The sequence below is a fragment of the Entelurus aequoreus genome, linkage group LG06 (genome assembly GCF_033978785.1).
Source record: "Entelurus aequoreus isolate RoL-2023_Sb linkage group LG06, RoL_Eaeq_v1.1, whole genome shotgun sequence".
NCBI lineage: Eukaryota > Metazoa > Chordata > Actinopteri > Syngnathiformes > Syngnathidae > Entelurus > Entelurus aequoreus.
In genome coordinates, this window is record NC_084736.1 from 36,090,552 (window position 1) to 36,110,612 (window position 20,061).

Consider the following 20,061-nt stretch of genomic DNA (forward strand, 5'->3'; position numbering starts at 1 on the left):
AGCTGCCTACTCATAAGCTCATACATGATGTCCCAACAAGGTGGAACTCCACTTATGATATGTTGGAGCAGCAGGCAGCTATATACTCTGCATTGACCCACAAGACCCTGAAGACAAATGTCAAAGACATCTTCACCCTGTCTGATGAGGATGTGAGAGCGGCAGAGGAGGTCCTCCAGGTGCCCTCAAAACTGTTACATCTCTACTGAGCACTGAAACTTCACCATCTGTGTCAATGATCCTGCCACTGAAAACAAGGATTCTACATTCCATGGCTCCAAGTGTGGAAGACAGCAGCATACTCCAGATGTCAAGCTTTATTTCACTACCTATGTTTCAAGGAAGATGATGTGCCTTCTTATGTTGCACTTTAAGTTGTTTTTTATTAATGGTCATTGGTCCAAGTTTAAAGAAAGGAGAAATGCCTTTTTATGTTGCACTGTTTTTCATTAATTATGTTAAAAATAAGATATTATGCCTTGTGCACTTTAAGTTGATTTTATATATTTTAATTTAATAATTTAAAAGTGTTAATAAACAAAAAGACAAAACTTCCGTTTGGCTTGTCTTTTTTTTTTTTTTGCTGATCTGAAAAATGATCCGATCCGTGACTCTGATCCGAGAAACGATCCGAACCGTGAGTTTTTTGATCCGTTGCACCCCTACTAACTAGACTAGCAGACAACACTTGTGTCACTCTGAAACATGTCAGCATGAATATATCATTCAATTCATCACAAGTGGACTGTTTGTGACTGTTTGTGACCTACATGTGACCAATCTAAGTCTGAGACTAGATGTGACCAATCTAAGTCTGAGACTAGATGTGACCAATCTAAGTCTGAGACTAGATGTGACCAATCTAAGTCTAAGACTAGATGTGACCAAACTAAGTCTAAGACTAGATGTAACCAAACTAAGTCTAAGACTAGATGTGCCCAATCTAAGTCTAAGACTAGATGTGACCAATCTAAGTCTAAGACTAGATGTGACCAATCTAAGTCTAAGACTAGATACAACCAATCTAAGTCTAAGACTAGATGTGACCAATCTAAGTCTAAGACTAGATGTGACCAATCTAAGTCTGAGACTAGATGTGACCAATCTAAGTCTGAGACCAATCTAACTCTGGGACTAGATGAGACCAATCAAAATCTAAGACTAGATGTGAGCAGTCTAAGTCTAAGACTAGATGTGACCAAACTAAGTCTAAGACTAGATGTGACCAATCTAAGTCTAAGACTAGATGTGACCAATCTAAGTCTAAGACTAGATGTGACCAATCTAAGTCTAAGACTAGATTTAACCAATCTAAGTCTAAGACTATATGTGACCAATCTAAGTCTAAGACTAGATGTGACCAATCTAAGTCTGAGACCAATCTAACTCTGAGACTAGATGTGACCAATCAAAATCCAAGACTAGATGTGAGCAGTCTAAGTCTAATACTAGATCAGAGTGTGAGTCAGTCACCTTCTGCGTCAGTGGGCCTGGGTGAGACTTGGGTGCTAGGCTCCTCCTCCTTCTGTGCCCGGCAGGTGCCTGCATCCAGCTGCTGCAGCAAGGTGGGACACAAGGTGTGTAAGCCCCGGCCATCCAGACGTGAGTGCTCGTCCATGCTGTAGAGGGCCAGGGTGTCTGCAGGTAGACACTGTCAACACAATATATGTATATAAATATGTATATATATGTATCTATATATATATATATATATATATATATATATATATATATATATATATATATATATATATATATATATATATTAGAGATGCGCGGATAGGCAATTATTTAATCCGCTACCGCATCACGAAAGTCGTCATCCACCCGCCATCCACCCGAACCAACATTTTATCAAAACCACAACCGCCCGGGCGGTATTCATCATTATTATAATATTATTGTCACTTCCATTAAGAAAGTGTTGACTATTGTTGCCAGGAGTGCGTTCCTCACACTTTGTGTGCGCAGTTGCAGCAAGCAGAACGATGCTTTTAAGAAGTTAAAAAAATGTTTTAGAAAGACAAGGCCTATATTTTCGTTAGGTAAAAAAAAATTCTGAATTTATTTCAATGAATATTAACTTGTTAACGTTAAAGTGCTCAAATAGGGACGAGGGCGGGGTGCACAGTGAAACAGTGAACAATTTTGCTACAAAGATGAACCTTTATTGATTGATCTGCAGCCATGACAAAATATCAGACCACCTCCATTGTCAACGACAGGCAGGAAAATAAAGATGAACACATAGCCTATGTTGTAGGCATAGGCTCATACGTTAAGTTGAAATAAAAAAATTAATAAATAATATGCCTATAAGCCTTAGGCTGTCAATCACACGCACAAACTTAAATTATACAACAACATATGTATGTCATCCCTATTTAAACAAAAATAAATTAAATAAATAATAATAATTGAATTATAATGAAAATAGACGGTCGCGACAAACAAAGCAGGCTAAATGGCCTTACATTGTAGCCAATCGGAGATGCGCTTCACTTGAAAGTGAGGCCAAATAATTAACACACAGTAGTATATCTCCAATAGAAAAAAAAACACAATAAACAACGCAATTGCCTTAATTCCTTTGCATTGTAGTGCGCCCAAAAAACACGTAACCATCAAAATTATTCAGCTGACCGAACTCAATATAGGTTTGACATGGTCTTATTTGGCATAGCCTAGGTAACCTAGACTAATTTGTTTAACATATCCAACCATATGTCTACTTACTTTTTTTTTATAGCACTATGCAGGAATAAAATGGCATCTACAGTGCCAGGATTCATGCAGGCGAGAGCGCCTGGCCTCTAAAATGCGCCCTGCTGCGCTGAAGGAGCGCTCACTTGCGGCACTCAATTGTTGCTGGGACACATAGGATTCTCTTTATACATTTACTATGTATATATATTTCCGAATTGGTTCAACCGCCATCCGCCCGAATCTATTTAAAATCTATTTTTTTCGTCATTCATCCGCCCGACCCGCGGATTACCCGCGGACACCGCGGGTGTGTCCGCAAACCGCGCATCTCTAATATATATATATATATATATATATATATATATATATATATTTATATATATATATATATATATATATATATACTCAGGTGTAATACACTTTTACACCACAGGTGGCAGTAATGACAACATCACACAAGTACTAAGGTGTAGTCCACTTTTACACCACAGGTGGCAGTAATGACAACATCACACAAGTACTCAGGTGTAATACACTTTTACACCACAGGTGGCAGTAATGACAACATCAAACAAGTACTCAGGTGTAATACACTTTTACACCACTTGTGGCATTAATGACAACATCACACAAGTACTCAGGTGTAATACACTTTTACACCACAGGTGGCAGTAATGAGAACATCAAACAAGTACTCAGGTGTAACACACTTTTACACCACAGGTGGCAGTAATGACAACATCACACAAGTACTCAGGTGTAATACACTTTACCACCACTTGTGGCAGTAATGACAACATCACACAAGTACTCAGGTGTAATACACTTTTACACCACAGGTGGCAGTAATGACAACATCACACAAGTACTCAGGTGTAATACACTTTTACACCACAGTTGGCAGTAATGACAACATCACACAAGTACTCAGGTGTAATACACTTTTACACCACAGGTGGCAGTAATGACAACATCAAACAAGTACTCAGGTGTAATACACTTTTACACCACAGGTGGCAGTAATAATAATAATAATAATAATACCTGGGATTTATATAGCGCTTTTCTAAGTACCCAAAGTCGCTTTACATGTTAAAAACCCATCATTCATTCACACCTGGTGGTGGTAAGCTACTTTCGTAGCCACAGCTGCCCTGGGGTAGACTGACGGAAGCGTGGCTGCCAATTTGCGCCTACGGCCCCTCCGACCACCACCTATCATTCATTCAACATTCATTCACCAGTGTGAGCGGCACCGGGGGCAAGGGTGAAGTGTCCTGCCCAAGGACACAACGGCATGGTAAGAGGCGGGGAGCGAACCTGCAACCCTCAGGTTTCTGACACGGGCACTCTACCCACTACGCCATGCCGCCCCCAGTAATGACAACATCACACAAGTACTCAGGTGTAATACACTTTTACACCACAGGTGGCAGTAATGACAACATCACACGAGTACTCAGGTGTGATACACTTTTACACCACAGGTGGCATTAATGACCATATCACACAAGTACTCAGGTGTAATACACTTTTACACCACCGGTGGCAGTAATGACAACATCACACAAGTACTCAGGTGTAATACACTTTTACACCACAGGTGGCAGTAATGACAACATCACACAAGTACTCAGGTGTAATACACTTTTACACCACAGGTGGCAGTAATGACAACATCACAAGTACTCAGGTGTAATACACTTTTACACCACTTGTGGCAGTAATGACAACATCACAAAAGTACTCAAGTGTAATACACGTTTACACCACAGGTGACAGTAATGACAACATCACACAAGTACTCAGGTGTAATACAGTTTTACACCACAGGTGGCAGTAATGACAACATGAAAAGTGTGACTAAAGTATGTATTTCCACATATTGATTATTATTTGATATACTTTCTTGATGATGCAGTATATCATCTTTAATAAATATACTCCTGACAAGGTTGTCATGTAGAATTATTGATATGATTGAAAAAAGTAAGATGATGAATTGTTAGAGTGGGCCCCTAAGCCCCAGGCCATAAAGTCCATGGTCGCTAGGTGGTGGCGTGAGACCCTGGACAGACTCTCAGCCTTGGCAGCGCATGAAACGCTTATCAGGGGTCCAGGGGACGATCCTCCATGACGTTAAGCGTGAGAACTATGTGGCCCTCAGTCAGCGCCAAGTCTACATCTAAATAGTTTTTATTATCTGTCACATGAAAATCACTTTTCAAACTTTTCCACTACAGAGGGGCCCGGGGGCCACTCAAATATGAACACTTGCTCCTGATTTGAATGGTATTTCATCATTCTATGTAAGCATGTGTTGGTCACAGACTGTTATCAAGGCTTTGGTCAGGCTAATTACAACAATAAACTAAAGAAGGGACATATAATTACACAGAGCTCAAATAAATTATTGGTATCACATATTGGTATCACGTATTGGTATCAAGTATTGGAATCAAGTATTGGTATCCGGTATTGGTATCACATATTGGTATCAAGTATCTGTATCAGGTATCGTATCAAGTATCAGATATCGGTATCAGTATCGGGTATTGGTATCAAGTATTGGTATCAAGTATTGGTCTCAAGTATTGGCATCAAGTATTGGTACCAGGTATTGGTCTCAGGTATTGGTATCAAGTATTGGTATCAAGTATTGGTATCCGGTATTGGTATCAGGTATTGGTATCAAGTATCAGTATCAGGTATCGGTATCAAGTATTGGTAGCAAGTATTGGTATCCAGTATTGGTATCAGGTATCTGTATCAGGTATCGTATCAAGTATCGGTATCATGTATCGTATCAAGTATTGGTATCAGGTATTGGTCTCAAGTATTAGTATCAAGTATTGGTATCAGGTATCTGTCTGAAGTATTGGTATCAAGTATTGTATCCGGTATTGGTATTAACTATCGGTATCAGGTATCGGTATCAAGTATTGGTATCAGGTATCTGTATCAGGTATCGTATCAAGTATCGTATCATGTATCGGTATCAAGTATTGGTATCAGGTATTGGTCTCAAGTATTGGTATCAAGTATTGGTATCAGGTATCGGTATCAGTATCAAGTATCGTATCAAGTATTGGTATCAGTATCAGGTATCGGGTATTGGTATCAGGTATTGGTCTCAAGTATTGGTATCAACTATTGGTGTCAGGTATTGGTATCAGGTATTGGGGACGGTGTGGCGCAGTTGGGAGAGTGGCTTTGCCAGCAACCTGAGGGTTCCTGGTTCAATCCCCAGATTCTACCATCCTAGTCACGTCCGTTGTGTCCTTGAGCAAGACACTTCACCCTTGCTCCTGATGGGTCCTGGTTAGTGCCTTGCATGTAAAATCTTCCACTCCTTCTTTGTCCATCCAAAAGTTTCATGTTGTGCGTGAATGCACAAAGGTGAGCTTTGTTGATGTTATTAACTTGTTGGAGTACTAATCAGTCATCAGTTCATGACTGCAAGGTAATCAATGCTAATATGCTATTTAGGCTTGCTGTATGTACATATTGCATCATTATGCCTCATTTGTAGGTATATTTGAGATCATTTAATATCCTTTACTTTTATCCTCTTTGTATATAATTTAGTTTCTCATGACACATTATCTGTATGTAATATTGGCTGCATTTTGTTCCAGACCACAGCAAATGTTACCTAGCTTGCCAAAGATTGTAATAAATCTATTAAAAGAAGACAGCCTACCGTTTTCTCTAACTTGGACACACACATCTATACCTTTGGCCATCAAAAGCCAGTAATTTCCAGAAGTTATCTCACCTTCTGAGTAGCCTCTGATTTACTAATGGTTTCTAATGTTGTAAAAATGTGTAGAATAAATATTAAATTTAAACATTTCTGTCAACGAAGATTTGCTTCAGACTGCGACACATAGTCATTTTGATAGTAGGCTATTATAGCTAATGTAGACACTTATATCATGTATTGCCTTCATTATAGCACTTATAAACGGCTTTTCATTTTCTGCGGCTCCAGACAGATTAGCTTTTTGTTTTTTTGGTCCAATATGGCTCTTTCAACGTTTTGGGTTGCCGACCCCTGCCCTCGGGGTAGATGGAAGGACTCTGCTGCAGCTGCAGTGAGAGAACTGCTCCACAAGATGGCGCCACAGCACAAACAAAAGATGGCGCCACGTCACAAACAAAAGATGGTGCCACGTTACAAACAATAACACCCTTTCTCAATCTATTTGCTTCTTCTTTTTGGTGAAAACTTTTTATTACGGCCACCAGCCAAGAAAAATCCATAAATCAGCCGCACCATTTTATAACCCGCAGGGCTCAAAGTGTAGGAAAAATGTAGGGGTAGTTTTGCTTACCTTGGACTTGTTTGACCTGAGGGGCGTGGCTACATGACTGAGGAGCCCCAGCAGGGAGCGCAGCTGAGGAACACTGATGGTGCTGTTGTCCCCGTAGCGAGACAGCAGGTCTGACAGCACCTGAGCAGGAGACTCCTCCTGACCGTAGACCGGGGGCACGGGACCCAGCAGCAGGACCGTGGCCAGGACCAGAGAGCGGAGGAGGCAGTGACAAGTCAACATGGCCTCGGACTGGACCTTCAACTGTGGGGGAAACAAAAACACCATCAAGTTTTTGGTGACGCATTTAGGTCCTGCTGAGTCCCAAACATGACTTCTTCCAGCGGGTACACCCTCCTTACCACAATGTACTTGGACACTAAGATGGCCTTCTTCCTACTTCTTTAATGCTGATACACCGTCCTTACAACAATGTACTTGGACACTAAGATGGCCTTCTTCCTACTTCTTTAATGCTGATACACCGTCCTTACAACAATGTACTTGGACACTAAGATGAAGTGAAGTGAATTATATTTATATAGCGCTTTTCTCTAGTGACTCAAAGCGCTTTACATAGTGAAAACCCAATATCTAAGTTACATTTAAACCAGTGTGGGTGGCACTGAGAGCAGGTGGGTAAAGTGTCTTGCCCAAGGACACAACGGCAGTGACTAGGATGGCGGAAGCGGGAATCGAACCTGCAACCCTCAGGTTGATGGCACGGCCACTCTACCAACCGAGCTATACCGCCCCAGATGGCCTTCTTCCTACTTCTTTAATGCTGATACACCCTCCCTCCTTACTACAATGTACTTGGACACTAAGATGGCCTTCTTCCTACTTCTTTAATGCTGGACAGAAGGTACTTTCATTGGTGCTCAGCTCCCACTCCCAAACATCAACTTTCTCTTCATGACTCCACACGAAGAAGAAGAAGAAGAAGAAGAAGAAGAAGAAGAAGAAGAAGAAGAAGAAGAAGAAGAAGAAGAAGAAGAAGAAGAAGAAGAAGAAGAAGAAGAAGAAGAAGAAGAAGAAGAAGAAGAAGAAGAAGAAGGAGGAGGAGGAGGAGGAGGAGGAGGAGGAAGAAGAAGACGAAGAAGAAGAAGAAGATTATGAGGAAGGAGAAGAAGAAGAAGAAGAAGAAGAAGAAGAAGAAGAAGAGGAAAGAGAAGAAGAAGAAGAAAAAGAAGAAGATGAGGAAGGAGAAGAAGAAGAAGAAGATGAGGAAGGAGAACAAGAAGAAGAAGAAGAAGATGAGGAAAGAGGACAAGAAGAAGAAGAAGATGAGGAAGAAGAAGAAGAAGATGAGGAAGGAGAAGGAGAAGAAAAAGAAGAAGAGGAAAGAGAAGAAGAAGAAGAAGAAGAAATAGAAGAATAATAAGAAGAAAAAGAAGAAGATGAGGAAGGAGAACAAGAAGAAGAAGATGAGGAAAGAGAACAAGAAGAAGAAGAAGATGAGGAAGGAGAACAAGAAGAAGAAGAAGATGAGGAAGGAGAACAAGAAGAAGAAGATGAGGAAGGAGGACAAGAAGAAGAAGAAGATGAGGAAGAAGAAGATGAGGAAGGAGAAGGAGAAGGAGAAGAAGAAGAAGAAGAAGAAAAAGAAGAAGAAGAAGAAGAAGAAGAAGGCCTACGTGCAATTACTGCTATCATGGCCGAAGCTCCAAAACAACCAAAGAAACAAAAAGTTTTGTCTGAGGAGAGAAGAAAAGAAAAGCAGTCAGGATCAACATTGTCTTGACTTTCACTGGCTGGCGTGATCTCAAAGACGAGGAATTTTCATAGTGATGCTGCCTTGGTTCTGTTCATGCTACACTAGGAAGTGACTTTACATGCTCAAATCAACATGCTAATGCTAGCTATGAGCCATTTGCGTGGTAGCAATGTCCTTAGAAAAGAACTCTCCCTTTGCTTGGGACCTGCACCCGCTCCTGGTAGTAGTGTCATGTTTGTGGAACAATCATTTCTTGATGCTGTCCATCACAGAATATGACATCATGTCAGTGTCACGCTACATGCGCTAGGCATCATGGGAAATGTGCTCTTCACAACACTACTGCTAACATCAGCCACAACTGAAAGTTCTTAACTTTGTTTTCTTTAGCAACACAGAGTGGTATGTAAACCATGCTCATGATGCGGACACATTTGCTACTGGCTTCTGCCTTGGAGACTTTGTATGTGTGAGTAAGATGCAACTATACATATTTGATACTTGTTTGTATTGACTGTATATCTTGATATATCATCCTCCTCACAAAGGGTTAAAAAAGACAGCGTCTTTTCGTGTCTTTCTGGCCATCTGCAGGTCAACTTGTCAGATTATGTCCACAACCTTCTACTATCCAGGTGAGAGACATGATTTATCATCTACAATTCACTTTTTATCATCTATAATTCACTTTCACCAACTCAGAGGCCATGCAGCAGCTCCATATAGCAGTCTAAAAGTAGTTCCTCTGTGTTAGCACCTATAATAACAATATTACTAGTACTTGTTCATATTCAGGTCAATGGAGTATTGTTGGTGTTTTTGGATGTTTTAGAAGGACGATAGTGTTAGCCACCTCCTACTTGCCATACTTGAGTAGTTAGAATGCATCAAACAACATATAAGGTGTGAAGAAGAAGTTCCTGTTTAAAGGTGCGGCGTTACAGGAGGTCTAGACTCACGCTCCCCTGAGTGACACATTCCTGCCCTCGCCACACAGGCCCCGCCCCCTCTTCACACAACATACATGATTCACAAACAGGATCATTCAGTTCCACCTCACCTGGGGGCGGGGCCTGGTGGCAGGATGCATAGGTGGCACACGCTGGTGAGGAGACTACTAAACCCACGGGTGGAGCACTCAGTCTCTCCTCCTCCTCTCCAACCACACTCTGCATTCCTCTGCCCTCTCAAGGCTCTTTATAGCAACCACTTTCTACACCAACTCTTATCAAGGCTCTTTATAGCAACCACTTTCAACACCAACTCTTCTCAAGGCTCTTTATAGCAACCACTTTCTACACCAACCTCCCCAGTCCGGCAGGTGGTCACGTCACACCTGGTGGAACATCCCTGATCATGACACCTCCACCATCACCTGGAAACCTCAGCTTGCTTTATTCTAGTCACCAAGTAGTCTACCAATTATTATTTATATAACATTTATATAACATATTTATAAATATATAAAATAATATGTAACTATATCATTATCTAACCCTAACCCAATTATTATTATACAGGTGTGCCAGAGGGTAGTCACAGGTGGGCCACAGGTGAGTCACAGGTGGGCCACAGGTGAGTCACAGGTGGGCCACAGGTGTGCCACAGGTGAGTCACAGGTGTGCCACAGGTGGGTCACAGGTGTGCCACAGGTGAGTCACAGGTGTGCCACAGGTGGGCCACAGGGGAGTCACAGGTGGGCCACAGGTGAGTCACAGGTGGGCCACAGGTGAGTCACAGGCGTGCCACAGGTGGGTCACAGGTGTGCCACAGGTGAGTCACAGGTGTGCCACAGGTGGGCCACAGGTGAGTCACAAATGGGCCACAGGTGTGCCACAGGTGGGTCACATGTGGGTCACGGGTGGGTCACGGGTGGGCCACAGGTGAGTCACAAGTGGGCCACAGGTGGGCCACAGGTGAGTCACAGGTGTGCCACAGGTGGGTCACAGGTGTGCCACAGGTGAGTCACAGGTGGGCCACAGGTGGGCCACAGGGGAGTCACAGGTGGGCCACAGGTGAGTCACAGGTGAGTCACAGGCGGGCCACAGGTGAGTCACAGGCGTGCCACAGGTGGGTCACAGGTGTGCCACAGGTGAGTCACGGGTGTGCCACAGGTGGGCCACAGGTGTGCCACAGGTGGGTCACAGGTGTGCCACAGGTGAGTCACAGGTGTGCCACAGGTGGGCCACAGGGGAGTCACAGGTGGGCCACAGGTGAGTCACAGGCGTGCCACAGGTGGGTCATAGGTGTGCCACAGGTGAGTCACAGGTGTGCCACAGGTGGGTCACAGGTGGGCCAAGGGTGGGTCACGGATGGGCCACGGGTGGGTCACAGGTGGCCGCGTGTGTGGGAGAGTCCAAGGCTGCGTGATACCAGCTGGTGAACTGGCAGTATCAGCACTGATACCACTCACAAACACATGATCACCATCATGCACATTATTATTTATATAACATTTATATAACATATTTATAAATATATAAAATAATATATAACTATATCATTATCTAACCCTAACCCAATTATTATTATACAGGTGTGCCACAGGGTAGTCACAGGTGGGCCACAGGTGAGTCACAGGTGTGCCACAGGTGAGTCACGGGTGGGCCACAGGTGAGTCACAGGTGTGCCACAGGTGGGTCACAGGTGTGCCACAGGTGGGTCACAGGTGTGCCACAGGTGAGTCACAGGTGTGCCACAGGTGGGCCACAGGTGAGTCACAAGTGGGCCACAGGTGTGCCACAGGTGGGTCACAGATGGGTCACGGGTGGGTCACGGGTGGGTCACGGATGTGCCACGGGTGTGCCACGGGTGAGTCACGGGTGTGCCACAGGTGAGTCACAGGTGGGCCAGAGGTGGGTCACAGGTGGGTCACAGGTGTGCCACAGGTGGGTCACAGGTGTGCCACAGGTGAGTCACAGGTGTGCCACAGGTGGGCCACAGGTGTGCCACAAGTGGGTCACAGGTGTGCCACAGGTGGGTCACAGGTGGGTCACGGGTGGGTCACGGGTGTGCCACGGGTGAGTCACGGGTGTGCCACAGGTGAGTCACAGGTGGGCCAGAGGTGGGTCACAGGTGTGCCACAGGTGAGTCACAGGTGTGCCACAGGTGAGTCACAGGTGGGTCACAGGTGGGCCACAGGGGTGTCACAGGTGGGTCACAGGTGAGTCACAGGTGGGTCACAGGTGAGTCACAGGTGTGCCACAGGTGGGTCACAGGTGGGCCAAGGGTGGGTCACGGATGGGCCACGGGTGGGTCACGGATGGGCCACGAGTGGGTCACAGGTGGCCGCGTGTGTGGGAGAGTCCAAGGCTGCGTGATACCAGCTGGTGGACTGGCAGTATCAGCACTGATACCACTCACAAACACATGATCACCATCATGCACACACTTTTGGACTCACAAAACCCTAGCATCATAAAAGACCCACCTGGGAGTAAGGAGAAGACTTTCTGGGCGTGGAAGAGAAGACCCACCTGGCCTTAAGGAGAAGACCGACTGGGCGTGGAAGACAGGGTTTCCCGCAGCTCTTTGTTGCTAAGGCGGCCGCCTTAGCAACAAAGAGCCACCGCCTAAACTAAGGTCTTAACAAGATCTCCAGCCACACGTGCGCATTTAAAAAACGATCTCTGTTCCCAAGCAAACGCATACACTGAGTGTCATACGCATGCCAAAATACTGGGGGCGCTGTAGCCTGGGACTTAAGACCATTTTAGCCAATCAGAAACATCCAAAACATCATTTCCGGGGGCGGATATAGCAAAAATAGCGGGTCACGGCAAGAAATAATTATATATGTGGACTGACAGAGAAGTAGAGCTACTTTTAAGCATAATTTTGGAGTTTAAAGTTAACAAAACTCAACAAAGTGTTGACTGGTAAACTTGCCAGTCCAAGTACGGTGACATTCTTACCCTATTTTGGAACGGTACGGACTTGAAGGGACATCTGGGGAATTACCTCACCGGAAAGAGGACATCCCAAAAACAACTATCAACACTAAACTGAAAGTGATTCGTGGAAAGTACAGACAAGCAGTCGACGCAGGTGGAAGAAGTGGTTCCGGTAGAGTTGTTTTGCTGTATTTCCAACTATGACAGCAGATCTGGGGCGGTTCTCCATCAACTACATCTGTTCAATTTGGAATAGAAACATCAGATATTGACACAAGCTCTCACAGGAGTTGGGATTCTCCATTCACCCTTGACAGCCTGGTCAGACAAAGATATGCCGAATGATGTACAAGAGCAGCAAGATTCCAATGGGAGCAATCCACAATCTTCTGTGGTGAAAGATACTTCAGGTATGTGGGTGCTAACTTCATTGCTAGGAAATAATATTGTTAAAAGGCAGATAGATGGGGCATCACAACATTTTTATATGAACTGCACTGCAATTACAAATGCTCTCAGATGACCACTTTCAACAATGTGGAATCATATTTTGCCCATTTGTTTGAATATGATCATTGTTTGACAACAGTGTGACAAAAATACTTGCTTTGGAATCAGAAGTCAAGATGGCAAGCATATATTAAAGTTCAGCTGTTTTAGATGTATTTAAATAGGGTTGTATTTAGGGCTGCAACTAACAACTAGTTTGATAATCAATTAATCTGTCGATTATTACTTCGATTAATCGATTAATAATCGGATAAAAGAGACAAACTACATTTCTATCCTTTACAGTATTTTATTGAAAAAAAACAGCATACTGGCACCATACTTATTTTGATTATTGTTTCTCAGCTGTTTGTAAATGTTGCAGTTTATAAATAAAGGTTTATTTAAAAAAAAAATATTTTAAAAAAAGAAGAAAAAAAAGTTGCCTCTTTGCATGCGCATAGCATGCACAGATCCAACGAATCGATGACTAAATTAATCGCCAACTATTTTTATAATCGATTTTAATAAATTTAATCGATTAGTTGTTGCAGCCGTAGTTGTATTAAAAATTATTTGAGTAGTTTCTTGTAATAAATAATATTGAGTTAAGTAAAACTGCAGTTGCATTAAATGTTTTTTTTTCTGTCAAATTTAAAATACCTCGAAGTGCTTCATTGACACACATTGTTTCCTGACGATGTTGAGGGCCATTTGACATGTTGTAAATAACATGTCACTATCTTACACCTGTGCTAAAGTGGGTTTATCCCAAATAATGTATTCATGATTATTATATGTAATTTTGTAAAAATCCATATAAAAATGATTTTTTTTTCACTAGGCAAAACTCAACAGCCACAAGCACGACGGACTAAAACGAAAACTTCCAATGGAGACAAAGTTGCTGAATGCAGTAGAAGAAGACGTCCAGATAAAGAAGAGACTTCTGAACATGATGGAGACATCAGAGAGGCGATCGTCTGACAATTTAGACAAACTAACATCAAATTACTAAGTCAAAATATTGACTTACTAATAATGACATACTTAGTATCTCAGGTAACTAGGACTGTTTTGTTTATACTTTACGGAAAAAATATCGAGATATATATCGTATATCGCCATTCTGCAAATGGGGCGGAAAACAACCAAAAATTGTAGGCTTCCTTATTTCTGTAATATTTTTATATATTATAAGATATTGTTATTTTTTTATAAAGAACGTGTTCAATGTAATCAGAGTCTGTAGTCTATTGCCCCCCCCCCCCCCCCCCCCCCAGGCTGTGGTGGCAGCGATGAGGTGGAGACGTGATGGCGACAGGCCGAGTTGTCCTTCCCCCTTGAGAGACACCACCTTAACTAAAATTTTCTGGGGGAAACACTGGAAGACAAGACCCACCTGGCTGTAAGGAGAAGACCCACCTGGCTGAAAGGAGAACACCCACCTGGCATAAGGAGAAGACCCACCTGGCCGTAGGGAGTAGACCCACCTGGGCGCAAGGAGAAGACCCACCTGGCCGTAGGTAGAAGACCGACCTGGGCGTAAGGAGAAGACCCACCTGGACGTAAGGAGATGACCTACTGGGCGTAAGGAGAAGACCCACCTGGGCGTAAAGAGAAGACCCACCTGGGCTTAAAGACAAGACCCACCTGGGCTTAAAGAGAAGACCTACTGGGCGTAAGGAGAAGCCATACTGGGCGTAAAGAGAAGACCTACTGGGCGTAAGGAGAAGACCTACTGGGCGTAAGGAGAAGACCTACTAGGCGTAAAGAGAAGCCATACTAGGCGTAAAGAGAAGACCTAATGGGCGTAAGGAGAAGACCTACTAGGCGTAAAGAGAAGCCATACTGGGCGTAAAGAGAACACCTACTCGGTGTAAGGAGAAGACCTAATAGGCGTAAAGAGAAGCCATACTGGGCGTAAAGAGAAGACCTACTGGGCGTAAAGAGAAGACCCACTGGGTGTAAAGAGAAGACCTACCTGGGCATAAGGAGAAGATCTACTGAGCATAAGGAGAAGACCTACCTGGGCGTGGAAGAGGTGCAGACAAGACCAGTCCATGCAGGTAATTATATCATCAAGTCAGCCTTTCCTGTCTAAGAAGTTGTTGCTGTGCCACCTGAGCAACACTGACTCCCTCTCCTGTCCCCACCTGTGGACCAGTCACACCCACACCACCTGGAGGGGAGTCCGCCCACAAGCATAATTATTGGGTCAGGCAGCATCAGGACCGTCATTAGCGGTCTGCTTCAGTGAGCACATTGTCCTCCTCTCTGCAACACAAAGGAACCCTCAGCCTTCACCACAAGCCCAGCAGACCTTGGTCTATTTCCCATTAGACCTCAGTCTCTGTCCCATTAGACCTCAGTCTCTGTCCCATTAGACCTCAGTCTCTGTCCCAACAGACCTCAGTCTCTGTCCCAACATACCTCAGTCTCTGTCCCATTAGACCTCAGTCTCTGTCCCATTAGGCCTCAGTCTCTGTCCCATTAGGCCTCTGTCTCTGTCTCAACAGACCCCAGTCTCTGTCCCAACAGACCTCAGTCTCTGTCCCAACAGACCTCAGTCTCTGTCTCAACAGACCTCAGTCTCTGTCCCATTAGACCTCAGTCTCTGTCCCATTAGACCTCAGTCTCTGTCCCATTAGACCTCAGTCTCTGTCCCAACAGACCTCAGTCTCTGTCCCAACAGACCTCAGTCTCTGTCCCATTAGACCTCAGTCTCTGTCCCATTAGGCCTCAGTCTCTGTCCCATTAGGCCTCTGTCTCTGTCTCAACAGACCTCAGTCTCTGTCCCAACAGACCTCAGTCTCTGTCCCAACAGACCTCAGTCTCTGTCCCAACAGACCTCAGTCTCTGTCTCAACAGACCTCAGTCTCTGTCCCATTAGACCTCCTTCTCTGTCCCATTAGACCTCAGTCTCTGTCCCAACAGACCTCAGTCTCTGTCCCAACAGACCTCAGTCTCTGTCCCATTAGACCTCAGTCTCTGTCCCATTAGGCCTCTGTCTCTGTCTCAACTGACCTCAGTCTCTGTCCCAACAGACCTCAGTCTCTGTCCCAACAGACCTCAGTCTCTGTCTCAACAGACCTCAGTCTCTGTCTCAACAGACCTCAGTCTCTGTCTCAACAGACCTCAGTCTCTGTCCCAGCAGACCTCAGTCTCTGTCCCAGCAGACCACAGTCTCTGTCCCATTAGACCTCAGTCTCTGTCCTATTAGACCACAGTCTTTGTCCCAGCAGACCTCAGTCTCTGTCCCAGCAGACCTGAGTATTGAGTGAGTGTCACTTGGCAGAAAGAGGATGAAAATAACTTCTCACAAGCCACCCATGAGTGGGGAAGTGGTTTGTATCTACTTCCTGTTTGTGTGTATATAATAAAGTATTAAATCAGATGTTTATAATAAAGTATTAAATTAGATGTAGTCATTGTGTTTTTTATAATAAAGCATTAAATCAGATTTAACAATTGTGTTTTTATAATAAAGAATGAAATAAAATGTAATAATTGTGTGTTTATAATAAAGTATTAAATCAGATGTTTATAATAAAGTAAATCTGTGTCAGTTGGCAGGAAGAGGATGAAAAGATAAAAGTAAAAAGCAGTAAATAAAAGATAGTTTTAAGAGTTATAAAGCATGAGGACAATTATGATTTCAAACATTTATTAATAAAGACGATTAGAGATAATTAGTTAGTTAGCTCAGCGAGCTAACTAGCATGTTAGCATGTTAGCTTACCCGCTGATGCCGGACGTCAGCTTCTCTCCACGGCAGCGTGCGGGTGTTTCCTGTGCCCTCCTGCCGGCCGTCGAGGTGTCAGTGGGCGCTAGAGAAGCCTGCTGGCGTCTGCCTGGTCTCTCCTTCTGCCTCCATCACGACAAAAAGGCACAGAAGCCGAGCGAAGACAACGTTGGCGTCATTTTCGGCTGTGACGTCACTCTGGAGGTTAGGGGGTGTCTTCAACATGGCAACGATGCCCCCGTGTGGTCACCTCGAGTAAAACTGCATGTGAGCGCCAGGGTGGCACGTACAGTATGTTTTTTAGTTAGTTTTTTAGCTTTTTAGTCTGCAACGCAGAATAAAAAGAAGGAAGATTGGATTTTTGGCACACAAACCAAGTTTTTAGAGTATAAAAACGTAGGGCTCGTCCGGGATTTGAACCCGGGACCTCTCGCACCCAAAGCGAGAATCATACCCCTAGACCAACGAGCCATGTTGGTGTGAGGTCATCATATTATTATAACATGTCCGGTTCAAAGATCAGCAGGTGCTTGAAAAAACAGAAACAAAAATGTAAAAAATGTCAAGTGTATCAAAACATTTACAGAAATCAACACCAATGCAATTTATTCGATTATTTATATTTCAGTCTGGGGTCGAGCCAAATGTCATCATCATCCAACACATTAGTCTTAACCCCTGCCTGCTCTTTCAGTGATAAATGGCACGTAGATATTGCTTTTAGTTGTCGTACTCACTTCAGTCACGGGTCCTCGGAAGACTTGCAAATGTATTATTGAAGGATGCTGAATGTCATATATTGCTGTAAAAACATGACTTGTTAAAGTTAAAGTTAACTTTAACTGTTGTTGAATGTGTTGTATTACAAAACATTCATCAAATTCAACTCAAGTTTGATTTCAAAAGTGTGAAAACAAATGAAAGAAGGGTGACAAGATGAATGGCAAAGTGGCTCCAAAATAAAAGCTCTGTATACAGGGGCGCCGCTAGGAATTTTGGGCCCCATGAAAATAATCTTTACAGGGCCCCCAACACAGCGGCAACATTATAATTTCATCATCATTAGGGGCCTCTCTGGGCCCCCCTCCATCATGGGCCCCTAGAATCAGTCTCCTTTACCCCCCCCCCCCCCCCCCTTTTCGGCGCCCCTGTCTGTATATGATGTATTAGGTCACACGTTAAAATGATGTTCCACTTTTTCTTCTTCCTTGCGGGGGTTGATTGACAAGCAGATGGTGTCTGCAGACAGAAAAGAACAAGTGTCAGCCATAAGTGGCTCCTAAAGGAATATTATATTGCATCTTCCCTCTCATTCCTCCCAACATGCAAACTTTGATTTGGATCTCTAGGTGCATGTTTTCTTCACAGGAAGTCCACAATTGTATTCTCCCAATGTGTTTTATTTCCATTTTCAATATTAATCAAATTATGTAATAATATATATACATTTGATTCAATATTATTCAATTACAAGTTTATATTACTCTATTAATCATCATGAAAGTTATTGAAGAGATTACAACTGCAATTGATCCAAATAAATACACAATAGGAGTGTTCATTGACTTAAAAAAAGCATTCCACACTATAGATCATCAAATTCTCATTTCTAAATGATATATTTATGGAGTTACAGGAGTTGTTAAGCAGCTATTTGCAACAATATGTTGAGATTGAGGATTATAGGTCAGAATGTAGGAATATTGACTGTGGAATTCCACAAGGTTCCATTTTAGGACCCAAACTTTTTATTTTATATACAAATTATATTGGTGAGGTTTTCGAAAACGTTAGAGTACGTATTATTGGCAGACGATACAAATGTATACTATTCAGGAGATAAATGATAAATGGGTTATACTTGTATAGCGCTTTTCTACCTTCAAGGTACTCAAAGCGCTTTGACAGTATTTCCACATTCACCCATTCACACATACATTCACACACTGATGGCGGGAGCTGCCATGCAAGGCGCTAACCAGCAGCCATCAGGAGCAAGGGTGAAGTGTCTTGCCCAAGGACACAACGGACATGACTAGGATGGTAGAAGGTGGGGATTGAACCCCAGTAACCAGCAACCCTCCGATTGCCACGCCGCCCCATGACTTGAAAATCTTAGCTGATAATATTGAAGAGGAAATGGTTAAACTAAAATTGTGGTTTGATGTAAATAAATGATCTTTAAATATGGAAAACACAAAATGGATGGTATTCAGTAATAAAAGAAAGGTAGAAGTTAGTTTATACATAAACAATGTGAATATTGTGACTGAAATCAGATTTGTTGGGGTCATCTTAGATGAAAAGTTGACATGGAAAGTTCATATATTGCATGTGAAAAATAAGCGTATTTATTTTGAACAGGGTTGAATACAATTTCCCGTACAACACAATGAGAATATTATATTGCTCAATTATTCTACCTTATTTCAATTTTTGTGCAGACATATGGGGGAATACATATCACAGCAACATAATGCCTTTATTTCTTTTACATTAAAAAGCAATTGGTATTATTTTTAAAGTCGGATTCAGAGAGCACACAAATCAACTCTTCATTAGGTCAGGATGATTCAAACTGAAAGACATTGTAGACTTGCATACTCTATTAGTGATGTTCAAAGCTAGATATAAAGTTCTTCTTACAAAAGTTATGGGTGTTGACATCTGAAGATGAGAACCACACGAATGACTTTAAACATCCAAGAGAAAGAAATGTGCTTGTCTGTTACTGCTGTGAAAGCATGGAATTCTCTAAAGAAAGCCTTCAAAAGTTGCAAGAATATTTTTTAATTTACAAAGAATTAGGAAAAGAGACAACTGGATTTACATCAAACTGATTTTTGATTTTGATTGGACGTGTCATTGTGAAAATGCTTCAAGGAAAATGAAAAGTACGTTGGAGTTGGTGGAGGGAACAGTGATAAAGTCATCTCAAATAAGTTGTGTTAAAAAGGGGGCAGATAAATATAAGAATATTATTCTTCCATCTGCTACTTTCTGATCATGGAAATGTATAAGAAACAAAAAAGAATAAAAGTGTCAACTGTACGTGGCTTGTATATATGCATTTTATATACTTGTATATATTAATTTTATATACTTTTATACATGCATTTTATATACTTTTATATATGCCTTTTATAGAAAATGGATGGATGGATGGATGGATGTATACATGTATTTTATATTCTT

At 42.7% G+C, this 20,061-nt stretch overlaps 1 protein-coding gene and 1 non-coding gene across 4 annotated transcripts in view; both read right to left on the reverse strand.

Moving 5' to 3' along the window:
- The window catches only part of slc39a14 (solute carrier family 39 member 14), a 44,355-nt gene extending 27,280 nt beyond the window's left edge, over positions 1-17,075 (reverse strand). For all 3 annotated transcript variants that reach the window (XR_009826536.1, XM_062050662.1, XM_062050663.1), the window contains exons 1-3: positions 16,864-17,075; positions 7,044-7,286; positions 1,474-1,651 (exon numbers count right to left, since the gene is read on the reverse strand). Coding sequence is in view for 2 of the 3 variants with exons in the window: in XM_062050662.1 (XP_061906646.1) it covers positions 1,474-1,651; positions 7,044-7,265 (400 nt within the window). In the remaining variant the exon portion in view is untranslated. The remainder of the gene's footprint in view (positions 1-1,473; positions 1,652-7,043; positions 7,287-16,863) is intronic.
- Positions 17,076-17,265: 190 nt separating this feature from the next.
- On the reverse strand, positions 17,266-17,337 carry trnap-ugg (transfer RNA proline (anticodon UGG)). Its single transcript has one exon. It is a non-coding gene; the product is annotated as a tRNA-Pro (tRNA).
- Between the last annotated feature and the right edge of the window lie 2,724 nt (positions 17,338-20,061).